The sequence below is a fragment of the Moschus berezovskii genome, chromosome 9, assembly GCF_049115385.1.
Source record: "Moschus berezovskii isolate FMDL1 chromosome 9, NW_MosBer_1.0, whole genome shotgun sequence".
Classification (NCBI taxonomy): Eukaryota; Metazoa; Chordata; class Mammalia; order Artiodactyla; family Moschidae; genus Moschus; species Moschus berezovskii.
This window is the reverse complement of record NC_142468.1, coordinates 87753121-87766772: the sequence shown is the minus strand read 5'-3', so window position 1 is coordinate 87766772 and position 13652 is coordinate 87753121. Positions and strand designations below refer to the sequence as shown.

The 13652-nt window shown below is 38.0% G+C and overlaps 1 protein-coding gene across 7 annotated transcripts in view; it reads left to right on the top strand.

Annotated features, from left to right (window-relative positions):
• INTS14 (integrator complex subunit 14) overlaps positions 1-13652 on the top strand; it is a 32867-nt gene that overhangs the window by 4425 nt on the left and 14790 nt on the right. For 5 of the 7 annotated variants that reach the window (XM_055435715.2, XM_055435713.2, XM_055435710.2 and 2 more), the window contains exons 2-8: positions 330-613; positions 2150-2257; positions 5732-5887; positions 7108-7226; positions 7655-7797; positions 10915-11007; positions 12766-12910. In XM_055435715.2, the coding sequence (XP_055291690.1) occupies positions 392-613; positions 2150-2257; positions 5732-5887; positions 7108-7226; positions 7655-7797; positions 10915-11007; positions 12766-12910 (986 nt within the window). In that variant the 5' untranslated portion in view covers positions 330-391. The remainder of the gene's footprint in view (positions 1-329; positions 614-2149; positions 2258-5731; positions 5888-7107; positions 7227-7654; positions 7798-10914; positions 11008-12765; positions 12911-13652) is intronic. The other 2 variants (XM_088839916.1, XM_088839917.1) reach the window with 1 other exon arrangement.

Below are 13652 nucleotides of genomic sequence, written 5' to 3'. Positions count from 1 at the left end.
AGACTTGCCCTCACCCAACTTAATGGGGTTTGCCTTCACTTACTTCTAGCAAATTTGGTTAAAATTATGATGAAAAGTAAAGAATCTGCCTGCAACACAGGAGACCCAGGTTCGATCCCTGTATTGGGAAGATCCCCTGGAGAAGGGAATGGCAACCCACTCCAACATTATTGCCTGGAGAATTCCATGGACAGAGGAGCCCAACAGGTCCACAAAGTTGCAAATAGTCAGACATGACTGAGCGACTAACACACACACACACACACACAATGAAAAAAACACATTTTTTTCCATGACATGAACGACCTAATCGTGTTTGTTTTCTGCAGCATTTCTCTACCTATAGCTTTCTGTTTGCATTCGGATTGGGAATACCGGGATCGCTTTCATCATGCCTACAGTGGTGGTAATGGACGTATCTCTTTCCATGACCCGACCTGTGTCTGTCGAGGGGTCTGAGGAATATCAGCGCAAACACCTGGCAGCCCATGGTTTGACAATGCTGTTTGAGCACATGGCCACAAATTACAAGCTTGAGTTTACAGCTCTGGTGGTATTTTCATCCCTCTGGGAGTTGATGGTTCCCTTCACAAGAGATTATAATACCCTACAGGTACTAAAAGGAATGAGTTATTGTATGTACAGGGCCCAAATTTATAGGAAGGAAAACAGTGTTATCATACTGCACTGAATACTTAAAACTGGAATTGCTTAATGATAAGTCTCTGAGTGTACTATTCTGAATATAACTATAAAACAAGGATTATAACCAGTAGGCCCTCAGCCTTTGTTAGAGCTGTGAGTTGTTGCCGTAGTCACATCTCTTGGTTTCTGAAATTCTCTGTGGGAGGGGAGCATCTCAGGATGTAGTGCCCTGTTCCCTAAGGTTCAGAATCTTTAGGTTCAACACTACTATTTTCTACTTTTCTAAAAGCTTGAGATGAAAAATAGCCCTTCCTTACAAAAGTCTTCATTCTAGAGTGATTCAGGAGTATATTTCCTCCCAACAAATAGCCTTTGATTTACAGATGCCACAAAATCCTCATTTTAAAACTTTGATCAGTGTTATCTTCCAAAGGTTTATCTGTGATATGCCAAAGAATTTACTTTCTGGCAACATCTCTAAATTATTAATATTTCCACCAATGCCTCTTACAGTTCCTTGCAGATAGAGAGCAACAGTCAGTATTTGTGGAATTAAAATGAACAATTTAATAATTGCTAGGCAGTTCATGGGGTCGTGAAGAGTCGGACACGACTGAGCGACTTCACTTTCACTTTTCACTTTCATGCATTGGAGAAGGAAATGGCAACCCACTCCGGTGTTCTTGCCTGGAGAATCCCAGGGATGGCAGAGCCTGGTGGGCTGCCGACTATGGGGTCGCACAGAGTCGGACACGACTGAAGTGACTTAGCAGCAGGCAGTTTAGAAATTTCAGGATCAGTGTAGTTTGCTTTTTAAATATAAGTAATAAAATTTTGTTAAATCACTTATTATCTCACTTTTTAAAAAAGTGACTCTGTTTGTTTTTTAATTGCACTGGATTTCTTATAAGTAAGTAAACTAAGGACCTTGGATGTTTAGTGGTTTGAAATGTGAAGAGTTTCTGTGTAGATAGTGCAGAGTGGTGATTAAGATCAGGAGTCCTAGAGTGTGACTGGGTTCAGATCCAGATTCTGCCACTTGGGCATAAGACCTGGGAAAGTTACCTAATCATTTTGTACCTTAGTGTCCTTACTTTAAAAATAGGTTGATCATCTACACCTTATAGGATGTTATCATGATTAAATGCATGTAAAATGCCTAAGATGGTGATAGTATTCAGTAAATTTTGCATTATTTTTGTTGATATGCTTAAACATTTTTCATTTTAACTATTCTGTCAAACTCACTTGAAAAGATATGAACTTAATGGGCTGTTCAGTCTCACCTGATAAGAGGACAAAATAAAGGGAAGCTCTTTTTTATCATCCTTTACAGTTGAGGAAGTCTTTGTTTTACCAGTTCTCTTTAAGAAAGTGTACTTTGGGCTCTCGGAAATGCATTGGCCCCTGTGTGACATTCATGCTTTGAACAGTTTATGTTTTTTTATAGTAACAAATGAAAACAGTAAAGAATAATGAACAATTTTATCTTTCGTTCAATCAGGAAGCACTAAGTAATATGGATGATTATGATAAAACCTGCTTGGAGTCTGCATTAGTTGGTGTTTGCAATATCGTTCAGCAAGAATGGGGTGGTGCAATTCCCTGTCAGGTAAAAGATTCTTTTTCTTTGCCCTAAGTTAGAAGCATTAACCACTGAGGTGCTTCAGTTTTCTTCGGGCTTTGACACAGCATGCATTGTAATTTCCACAAGCAATCTTATATGGTATTGCTATCTTTTTAAAAGAAGACACCAAATCAACACCAGTATACTCAGAAAGCAGTGCAATTATACCTTAAGGAAAGCATCCTCCTAGTAAATTGACTTATTGAAAGCTGGTATTATTTGTATAAAATACAGAGGGCTCCTAGTGGAATTTTAGAATACTCTTTGGAAGGGGTGATTATAATTCTGAGTGATAGAATTGTAAACATCTGTACGATATAGTCTGTCTGCATTATTCCAGTGTAGCATTTATTCAGCACACTTTTAACCTTCTCAACTATTGATTCATCTAAAAAGTGAGGTGTATCAATGTCATAAAATTGGTTGCCCTTTCCTTTGAGTCCACAATGGGTCTACATTAGCATCAAATCAGAGCAGAGTTGTAGCAATTGAACATTTGCCATAAAGAGGTACTTTGAGAAGTGGTTTATTTTAAAGGAGAAAACAGTAAAGTTGCTACAAGGAAAATCATAGTAGACTACAACAGGAGTCAGGAAAGTTACTGTATTTAGCCTTTGCAGCTCCTCAGCTCTGTTGTAGCACAGAAACAGCCATCGATAATGAGTAAATAAGTGAGTGTGGCTCTGTTCCAGTAAACTTTGCTTATAGAAATAGCCAGTGGAAAGATTGTAGCTGCCTACAATCTACAGTCTACCCCAATCTACAATTGAAAAGATTAGGGTTTGACCTAAGTAAAGTATGAAGGAATATGAGAAGCGATGGAACTGGTCTGTATCTTGATTGTTAAAGTGGTTACATTGCTGAATGCACTTGTTGGAACTCATAGAACTATATACAAATAAGGGTGAATTTTATTTCATGTAAATTGTATCTCAGTAAACCCAGCTTTTTTTTTTTTTTTTAAGTTTTTTCTCTTTTCTTACTGTAAAACCATCCTGTTTGTAGAGTATGAAGTCATGAGTTGGTGAAGACCCTGAGCTACTACAATAAGGTTAAAAATCAGATCACTTTAGTGGACACTTGCTTAAAAAAAGCCAATAAATACATTTTATTTCTTTTCAGAAATAAAAATCTTTGGCACCTTACTTCATAAACATTATTTGGTACATTACAGACTATCAAACTTCCTGACTATAATGAAAAGTAAAGTTTTGTTGTTAATACCCTCTGAACTGAAAGCTAGCAGATAACACAGTTTCATCTGCTACTTCTTCAGTGTTTGAAGAAACTCAGAAAGTATGTAAGAGCCAGACCTTGTGCACCATGCAAACTTCTGCCTTTTAATGTTTTCTTCTTCCTTTGCAAAAAGGAGGAATCTGAATTTGAGATATACTGTACCCTGAGGGCAAGGAGCTGGGCCTGGATCCACTTAGACTTGCTTGGTGAGTTTTGGGGTGAACCAGGTCCAAAACACAGTGGAAGTTATTAGTGATTGTTTTTATAATCAGTTACTATCAAATGGATTTGCTTTAATATGAAATATTTTTAGCCAAATTTTTAGAAAGCTGGACTATGTTTTCATTAGCTGAGTAAAGTCTGTTTCATTTGGACATTACAAAAATATTTCATCACACAGCATCTGAAAAAGCTAGTGGCAGAAGTAAATCATTAGGTAGCAGCTGTTGGTACCTGGAAGAGGGATATGGCTTGCCTGCCTTCCCAAGAGATGACATCTCTCCAGGGGACCTCTATTAAGCATTCTTGGGCTTTAGAAGTAAGTGCCAGTCTTGACGGGCTTGCCAGGTGGCTCAGTGGTAAAAAATCCTCCTGCCAATGCAGAAGACCTGGGTTCGATCCCTGGGTGGGGAAGATCCCCTGGAGGAGGAAGATCCCCTGGAGGAAGATCCCCTGGAGGAGGAATACTTCAGTATTCTTGCCTGAAGAATCCGTGGACAGGGGAGCTTGGCAGGCTATAGTCCTTGGTGTTGTAAAAAGTCAGACATAAGTGAATACGCATGCATGCACATGTGAATCTTGGCACTTCACATGGTACAACCACCTAATACTGCCTTACTGGCCTGTTATTGTCAAGTTACTAGACTTGGTTCGAGAGCAAAAACAATCCTCATCTGGATTGCTTGCAAAGTCCACCCTGCACAGGATCACTTAGAACCAATCTAGAAAAATGAAAATGATCTGTAACTAACCTCCATTGTCAGTATGTTTTGAAGTCTTTTAAAAATTATAGGTTGATTAAGAATGCATTTCAGGATTTCCCAGGTGGTGCAGTTGGTAAAGAATCCACCTGCCAATGTAGGAGACATAAGAGATGTGGGTTCAATCCCTAAGTCTGAAGGATCCCCTGGAAGAGGGAATGGCAACCCACTCCAGTGTTCTTGCCTGGAAAATTGCATGGACAGAGGAACCTGGCAAGTTACAGTCCATGGGGTCACAAAGAGTCTAACACGACTGGTAGTGCAGTGGATAAGAATTCACCTGCCAGTGCAGGGGACACAGGTTCAATTCCTGGTCCGGGAAGATCCCACATGCCATTGAGCAACCAGGCCCATGTGCCACAACTACTGAAGCAGTCAGCCTAGAACCTGTACTTTGCAACAGGAGAAGCCCCCGCTCACCGCAAGTAGAGAAAGCCCGCGCAGGAACAAAGACCCAGCGCAGCCAATAAATAAATAATTTGTTTTTAAATAATGCATTTTAAAAATCTTGTCTGTATATGGTAAATAAATACATGTTTATAAATACATGCTTGAAGCAGTGGTCATTTTAGTTGACCAGGGGTAGATAAAGTTTGTCGTCTTTGAAAATAAAGTGTCATGAATCAGTCTTCAGACTTCTGTGCTGATACCTCCTAGGGACACACATAAATCCTTATGCCATTTTTGACAGCAGCGCCTTAGGTAGCTCCTCATCTGAGAAGTAGGATTCTAGTTTTAATACAGTTAAGTAAGAATTGGTTATGATTGGTTTTGTCCTTTTTTTAAGTGTTCACAGGTAGGTGCTTTTCTTTAAAGGTTTAATTAGGTAAAATATAGTAAAATGCATAGATCTTAAGTGTACAGTTCATTGAGTTTTAACAAATGTATACACCTATGTACCTGCTCTTCCAGTTAAGATGTAGAACATTTCCATCACCCTACAGTTTCCTCATGCCCCTTCCTACCCAGTGTCTCCCTACATTCCCTATTTGATTTAACTTAGTTTTGTTTTGCCTGTTCTAGAACTTCACATATATATATGTATAGAATCATACAATGTGTCTGTCATCTTTCACTTGACAAAACGTTATTGAGATTTATTCACATCTTTGCTTGTATCCCTGCAGAGGTACATTTTTCAGTGCAAATGCAATTCGAGAGAAATGAAAACATTGCCAAACAAGACTGCCGTAAATAAATACATTATTTCATGGACAAAGCTCCTCTCACTCTTTGCAAACAGGTTGTTCTGGTGACAGATGGCTGTCTTGGCATCGGTAGAGGGTCCCTGCGGCACTCCTTAGCTACTCACAACCAACGCAGCGAGAGCAACAGGTTTCCGCTACCTTTTCCTTTTCCATCCAAGTTGTACATCATGTGCATGGCAAATCTGGAGGAGGTAATGCTTTGTACTAAGTTCTTTTTAGTTTGACTAGATGTGTTTGGGGACTCAGTTTAATTTTTAGTATATTCCACTAATATTGCATTATGTATACAGGCATGCCTCAGAGATATTGCAGGATATTCCAGACCACCACAATAAAGTGGGAATTGCAGTGAAGCAAGAATCACAATAAAGCGATTTGCATTAATTTCTTGCTTTCCCAGTGCATAAAAATTTTGTTTATACTTTAGTCTGTTAAGTGTACAATAGCATTAAGTCTAAAAAAAAATCTACATACCTTATTTTTAAAATATCCTATTGCCAAAGAATACTAACCATCATCTGAGCCTTCAGCGAGTTGTAATCTTTTTGCTTGTGGAGGGTTTGAAATATTGGGAGAATTTCCAGAATGTGACATATAGACAAAGTGAGTAAATGCTGTTGGAAAGACGGGGCCAATAAAATTGCTTGACACCAGTTTGCCTCAAACCTTCCATTTGTTTAAAAAAAAAGGCGATATCTGCGAAGCTCAATAAATGAGGTATGCCTGTACTATCACATTGACCTGCATTGTTTCAGCTGAGACTGATTACTAATTGTATTTGAAAAGATTTTCTGTCTCAAATGCTCCCTGAAAGCACAGTGTTGATCTATCTCAAGAGATACAGCAGGAGTTGTTATCCCTCCTACTTCCCACAAAGATCCTTCACATGCTGAAGAGTCAAAATGTTCTTTTTGGTGTTCAGTGTTTCCCTCAGTTAGGAATTCTTAACATCCATTACACTAGGAATGTTGACAGAAGTATGCTTTTAGAGTCGGACACGACTGAAGTGACTTAGCAGCAGCAACATTACTCTGGTGAATGTTTTATTAAACTCCACTTCCTGATTTTCCCATTTAGTTTGGAAAGTCATTTAATTTTTCTTCATCTCAGTTTTTCTATCTATAAACTGTGGATAACGGTGGTTTTTACCAAAAGATGTTAGAAATATTTGGAATGGAAGATGGTCTGTGAATACCAGCTACAGTCACCTCTGAATCATTGCAAAGCTACTTGAAATGAAATAGCTCTACTGGTATAATTTTCTATAACATTCCTCTTTGGTAACTTTGAGTCAAAATCGTTTTCCTTCTCACATTGATTTAAAAAAAAAAAATCTCCCTTATGTGACCTTGGTGTGTCGATAATCATGTCTCATTTTATGCCACTTTAAAAGGGTTGTTTTGCTTTCCAGCTTCAGAGCTCTGATTCCTTGGATTGCCTTGAACGTCTTATAGATTTAAACAATGGTGAAGGGCAGATTTTTACTATTGATGGTCCCCTGTGCTTGAAAAATGTACAGTCTATGTTTGGGTGAGTATACACATTGAACTTTTTTTCCTTCTTACCATCTATTATTATAATTTGCTAGCAAACAACATCTAGTTTACTCTTTCTAGTTATGTCATTTCATTTTCCCCAGGTTGCACATTTTTTCAGATATTATGACTGGTAATAGTGACTTTTAAAGGTTTACTGCCTTTTAAATTAAGCATATCTAAATCTATAGTGCCTATAGGTATGCTGACAGCAATTTCAAAGATGAACTTGCTTTTGGGCTTTTCAGAATTGAAATTTCCTCCCCGAAAATATCAGGTTTTGTTCTCTTTCACGAATGGTCTGATCATAGCTTTGGAGTAAACTTGAAGGGTAAACAAACTTGACATCTTAAAAAAAATTACTTGGAAAAAAGTAAATGTGTCATGCTACTCTTCCTATAACAAATAATCATCATATTCTAGAAAGCTGATAGATCTGGCATATACACCTTTCCATGCTGCTCTCAAGTGCGGCCACCTAACCGCCGACGTGCAAGTCTTCCCCAGGCCAGAACCTTTTGTAATAGATGAGGAAATTGATCCTATCCCTAAAGTTATTAATACAGGTAAATTTTTGTTGTTGTTTTTTTTTTTAAAAAAACTTCCCCCTTAGTACTTCTGTTATCCTTACTTTCTTCTAACTTCTGATTTTCCTCTCCTCTCCAGGAGGGCTGAAGAGAAATATGTACTCAGTATACTTTGGATGGGAGGGTGCATTGCCTAAAGGTTGGCAAATGAGTGGTCTTCCATGGTGAGGTCATGAGTTAATCTCCAATCCTAGATGATGATAACCACAAATTACTAGAGGTTGGAAACTAGAGCCAAATTCACTAGCATTGAAATCCTCGAGGTAGCTCTTTAACAGAGATGGTAAGACTGACTTGAAAGGCATGGAGAGAGACATGGAAAGCTTTGTAGAAGCTTGAAAGTGAAGTCTCTCGGTCGTGTCTCACTCTTTGCAGCCCCGTGGACTGTAGCCCACCAGGCTCCTCCGTCCATGGGATTCTCCAGGCAAGAGTACTAGAGTGGGGTGCCATTTCCTTCTCCAGGGGATCTTCCCGACCCAGGGATCAAACCCGGGTCTCCCGCATTGGAGGCAGACGCTTTAACCTCTGAGCCACCAGAGACTGACTAGCATCATTATTAAGGTCATGTATGAAGAACTAGCATCTAGACTTGTCTGTGTGAATCTTCCTCTGTGACCCTGGACAAGTCACCTCCTCTAGTTCTTATTGGCTGGGTGAGTGGAATCTCTCGGTTCTCAGCTCTGATATACCATACCCCTCTAATCCTGCTGCTTGTATTATGACTAAAAGAAAGCAAAGTATGTGACTTGTACCTGGCTCATGTTGCCGGTGCCATACTTAGGTTAGATTGGCAAAGCCAAGAATCTAAGGTAACTAGGGTAGTAGAGAAGAGAATTGTCTGATACTGGCAGATGGATGCCTTGAGTGGTGGGCACATGTTGAACCGTGAACTATTTTAGTCACCGTCTCTCCCTCCGCGCCTGGCATGGTGTCTCATGCTCAGTAGACATTCACCAGGTCGCTGTTCAGTCACCAAATGATTAAAATTAAATACAACTGGAGAGTCATTTCATTCTTAAATGTATAGATTTTTAAGGAGTTTTTAAGGGAAAGGCTGTGCACAAGCTCTTTTATTTTCTGGGCCTTTATTTTCTGTTCCCGGCTGTCTGGAAGTAGGGTATCTGTCTCTTTCATTGCAACTAGGCAGCAATGTGCCAAATGTTTTGTTGCCTTCAAACCAGTTAGACTCCCATCTTTTTTTGGATGAGTAACTTTGAATAGATCTTTTCTTCCAAAAAGCACTTTACTTTCTATGTATCAGATTTCACAAGCACAGTGTTTAGGTGGAGAAATCAAATATGATGACTGAGAAGATTATTGGAAATTTCTCTGAATGGCTCTTATACTTTGCATTTTAAGTCACTAAGAAAATAAGGAAAATTGTCTTTTATTTAATGGACTAAGTTATATAAACTTTTAGTCCAGGATTTTTGTTAAAGTTTATATTTAAACCACTTTAAAACATAGGCCTTTTTCTACTCAAATGAAAAATATATATATAACTGCTTATGCTAATTCATTTGTTAATCAGCTAAAGAAGGTAATGACACCAAAAGTCCAGAGAATCAGATTTCCTGATTATTCAATATAAGAAGTATGGTATACCATGATCCTGACTTTTTAAAAAAATTGTTTTGAGAATAAGTAAAATATGAAGGCTTCTTCCAATGAAAAATAATGAGTAACTTTGTTTTTCTTCTTTACAGTTTTTAGTGTTTTCTAAGATTTTTTCCTAATATCTATATAATCAGAAAGAAACTGTTACGAGTTTACTTTGGGTTTCAAGTTTGTTTGTTTTTTTAATGATTTTAAATTTTCAAAAAATACTTTTGGTCTTTAATACAGTTTCTGTAAAGCAAAGAAATCATTGTCATATGTAGACTGCAATCCTGGTTTTGTAGAAAATGTGTTTCTTTCTCTCAGGGAAAACATTTTTAATGCAGTAGCCTTACTCTCCAAATACAGGCTGCTTTCAGTTGTCGTGGAAATATTTGTGTATGACGCCCCCTGGTGACCAGAACATCCCTTTACTATACAGAGAGACAACCGTTAAGCTTTTGCCTTGGCTGGGTACCTAGCCTCATAAAAAGTTTAGCTGATTTGTCATAAAACTTAAGTCCATTAAATAGACAGATATCCTTATTTTCTTAGTTACTTGAAATGCAAAGTGCTAGAGTCATTCAGAAAAACTTCTAATAACCTTCCTAGTCATCATATTTGAATTCCCCAACTAAAGACATAGTGTTATGAAATCTAGTACATAGAAAATAATGTACTTTCCCATAAGATGAATTAATTCATCTTTTAATTTTTTTGGAGTATAATTACTTTACAATGTTGTGTTAGTTTCTGCTGTACAGCAAAGTGAATCATATTTATATATATACACACACTCCTCTGTTTTAGATTTCCTTTCCATTTAGGTCGCCACAAGCATTGAGTAGAGTTCCCTGTGCTGTACAGGAGCTTCTCATTAGTTACCTATTTTGTGTACAGTCTCAGTGTATGTAGATACCAATCCCAGTCTTCCAGTTCGTCCCACCCCCAATTCCCCCTTTGGTAACCATAAGTTTGTTTTGTACATCTGTGACTCTTTCTGCTTGCAAGTAAGTCCATCTATGACATTTTTCTAGATTCCATATATGAGCAACATTATATGATACTTGTCTTTCTCTTTCTGACTGACTTCACTCTGTGTAACGCTCTCTAGGTCCATCCATATTGCTGCAGATGGCATTGTTCCATTCCTTTTTATGGCTGAGTAATATTCCATTGCCTTTATGTACCACATCTTCTTTATCCATTCCTCTGCCAGTGGACATTTCCATGTCCTGGCTAAGTAGTGCTGCCATGAACATCAGGGTGCATGCAGCCTTTCAAATTGAGGTTTTCTCTGGATATATGCCCAGGATTGGGGTTGCTGGGTCATGTGGTAGCTCTGTTTTTAGTTTTTAAGGAACTTCCATACTGTTCTCCATAGTGGCTGTACCAATTTACATTCCCACCAACAGTGTAGGAGGGTTTCCTTCTTTCTACATCATCTCCAACATTTATTGTTTTTAACGAATTAATTCTATGTTGATTCCTTCTTTCCAGATTTGGAAATAGTGGGATTTATTGATATAGCAGATATTTCAAGTCCCCCAGTTCTGTCCAGACATCTGGTCCTACCTATAGCACTTAACAAAGGTGAGTTCTCTTCTTATTCCAGTGATGCTTATGAAGTATCTTATTATCTAAAGTTATTCTTAAATGTTGGATAGTAGAATAGCCTATTTTGAAGAGTTTTGGGGAAAGGAGTATTTATTGGATTGGATTTTTTTTTAACGGAATGTTACCTAATATATTAAAAACTAATTCTGCTTTATAGCTGTGGAAAGAATTTGACACATATTTACTATGTGCTGCTTTGTTAATTTACAGTGGAAGTCCTCTTTAGAGATAAGAATGCTTGCTTAGTTCCTCATCTTGGGCTCTGTCTTTCCCTGTGGGATCATGCTGAGGAAACCAAAGTAGCTCTTAGAAGGTTGCCTGATGAATGTGGAATGTAGCTTTATAACAGGAGAAGCTGCACCTGTTCTCTACTGGCGCTTAGCATGTAGCACATACTCAGTAAATACTGTTGAATGAATGAATGAATCCAGGCCCTTGTGAGGCCACATTACTTCAGAATATACTTCTCCAGCAACTGTAGTTACAGCTCCTGAATTCAGCATCTTTCTGGAGAATGTTAGTCTCTAGCACTTTAAACTTCTCTTTTCTCTGTTTTAGGCTGACCATCTCCTTTATGTTTACCAGCTTTCTCCAAGAAATGTATACGGTCAATCAGGTTTCCCCCTACTGAGTTGTGATCGCATTCCATTTACTCACAGTTATTTCAGTTGGAGTTTTGGGTATTCCATAATCATCCATCACATAGACCAAAACTTTGATATGTTCTCACAGATAACTGGTTGTGATCATTGTGTTTATACTTTACCTTATTGTTCTTGATATTGATAACAACCAGATTTCCCATATTTCTAAGGTCCTGGGGGAATTCTACACACCCATATAAATTGCCAGGAAAGAAAGTGGGCAAAATAAAGAGTTCATATAGGAGAATTGTGGAAAGAAAAGTATGGGAAGGCAAAATGGAGCCGTGTTGTAAGGGCTATTGAATATCAAGCCAGGCAGATTCTTCCTGTTGAATTAGAAAGTCTTTGAATCAGCTTGAGTAAACAGATAGTTCCAGAAGGAAGTTACCTGAAGGAAGATGCATTCATCTGTCAGCAGAGTGTATGAGAGGACGTGGAGTTGGAGAAGCGAGTCAAGAGGCTGTGGAGCAGTCGCTGTTCTTTGGGGCACCGCGTCCGCTTGCTGCCTGAAGGCTGTCAGTTGAGAATACTCTTGACATCTCTGAGCCTCTGTTCCTGTTCCAGTGGTGCCTAGAATTCCCAGAGAGCCTCTCGCTTAGTGTGCTAGCAGAAACTATGGAAAGCTGATTTTTTGTGTAACAGTTTTGCTGAAATACAATTCACATACCATATACTTAACTCATTTAAAGTGTACAATTCAGTAATATTTAGTGTATTTACAGAGTTATGCAACCATAGCCACAGTTTTTGAATCAGAATTTTAGAATTTTCACCACCTCAAGAAGAAACCTTTTAGCTATCAATCCCTAACCTTCCATCTCTCTTAGCTTCAGGTAACCACTGATATCCTTTCTATCTGTATAGATTTGCTTATTCTGGATGTTTCCTATAAATGGAATTCATATAATATGTGAAAACTGATTTTTATGTGGACATAGAAAACCAGAATATGAGTTTTTCTTTCTTTTTATAATATTCCTTTATAATTCTGTGTACTCTCCTTCCAAGGTTAGAAGCAGCCAAGAGTACAATTGGAGCTTGGGGTTTTTCTAGCTAATATCAGTCTGACTGGTTTTCTCTCTTTTCACAGAAGGTGATGAGGTGGGTACTGGTATAACTGATGACAATGAAGATGAAAATTCAGCCAATCAGATTGCAGGCAAAATACCCAACTTTTGTGTCCTGCTTCATGGCAGCTTAAAAGTGGAAGGAATGGTGGCGATAGTTCAGTTAGGGTAAGAAACTTTTTTACCATTTGTTGAGTGAAAGGGAGAATCAATTTACAAAGTTAAGTATTTCCCAGATTTTTCTGAAAGAATAGAAAGGAGCTCATCAGTCTTTTTCTCTTCCTGCGTTATCCTTCCCACCTACTGTCACCATCTACGCTTCTCTTTAAACCATCCACTAGAATAAGTACAGAGTGAGTCTTTTAATTATATTGCCTTTATATTTTTTAGATGATGATGAGCATTTTTTATTTCTTTTTTTGAATTTATTTATTTTTAATTAGAGGATAATTCATCAACATGAATCACTCATAGGTGTATACATATGTCACCTGCCTAATAAAATATTTTTCACATTGATATTTTTTTACTTTTTATTTTGTATTGGAGTAAGCTGATTAACAATGTTGTGATAGTTTCAGGTGAACAACAGAGGAACTCAGCCATACATATACATGTATCCATTTTCCCCCAAACTCCGCTCCCATCCAGGCTGACAAATAACATTAAGCAGAGTTCCCTGTGCTGTACAGTACTGTAAAGTAGATCCTTATATTCCCTTTATGTCTCTTCTCAGTTTTCCTCTTTTCTGTCCTATCTAGGAAACCTGGAGTCAGTTAAAGCAATGCTACCAACTTGTTTTAGGATCTTTGGCAGTATGCACAGATTTCTCAGCTATAAAATGACAAAAGATGCTGATAATATTGTTCATTGTACCATGTGCCAGATACTCCTCTAGGCACTTTACATG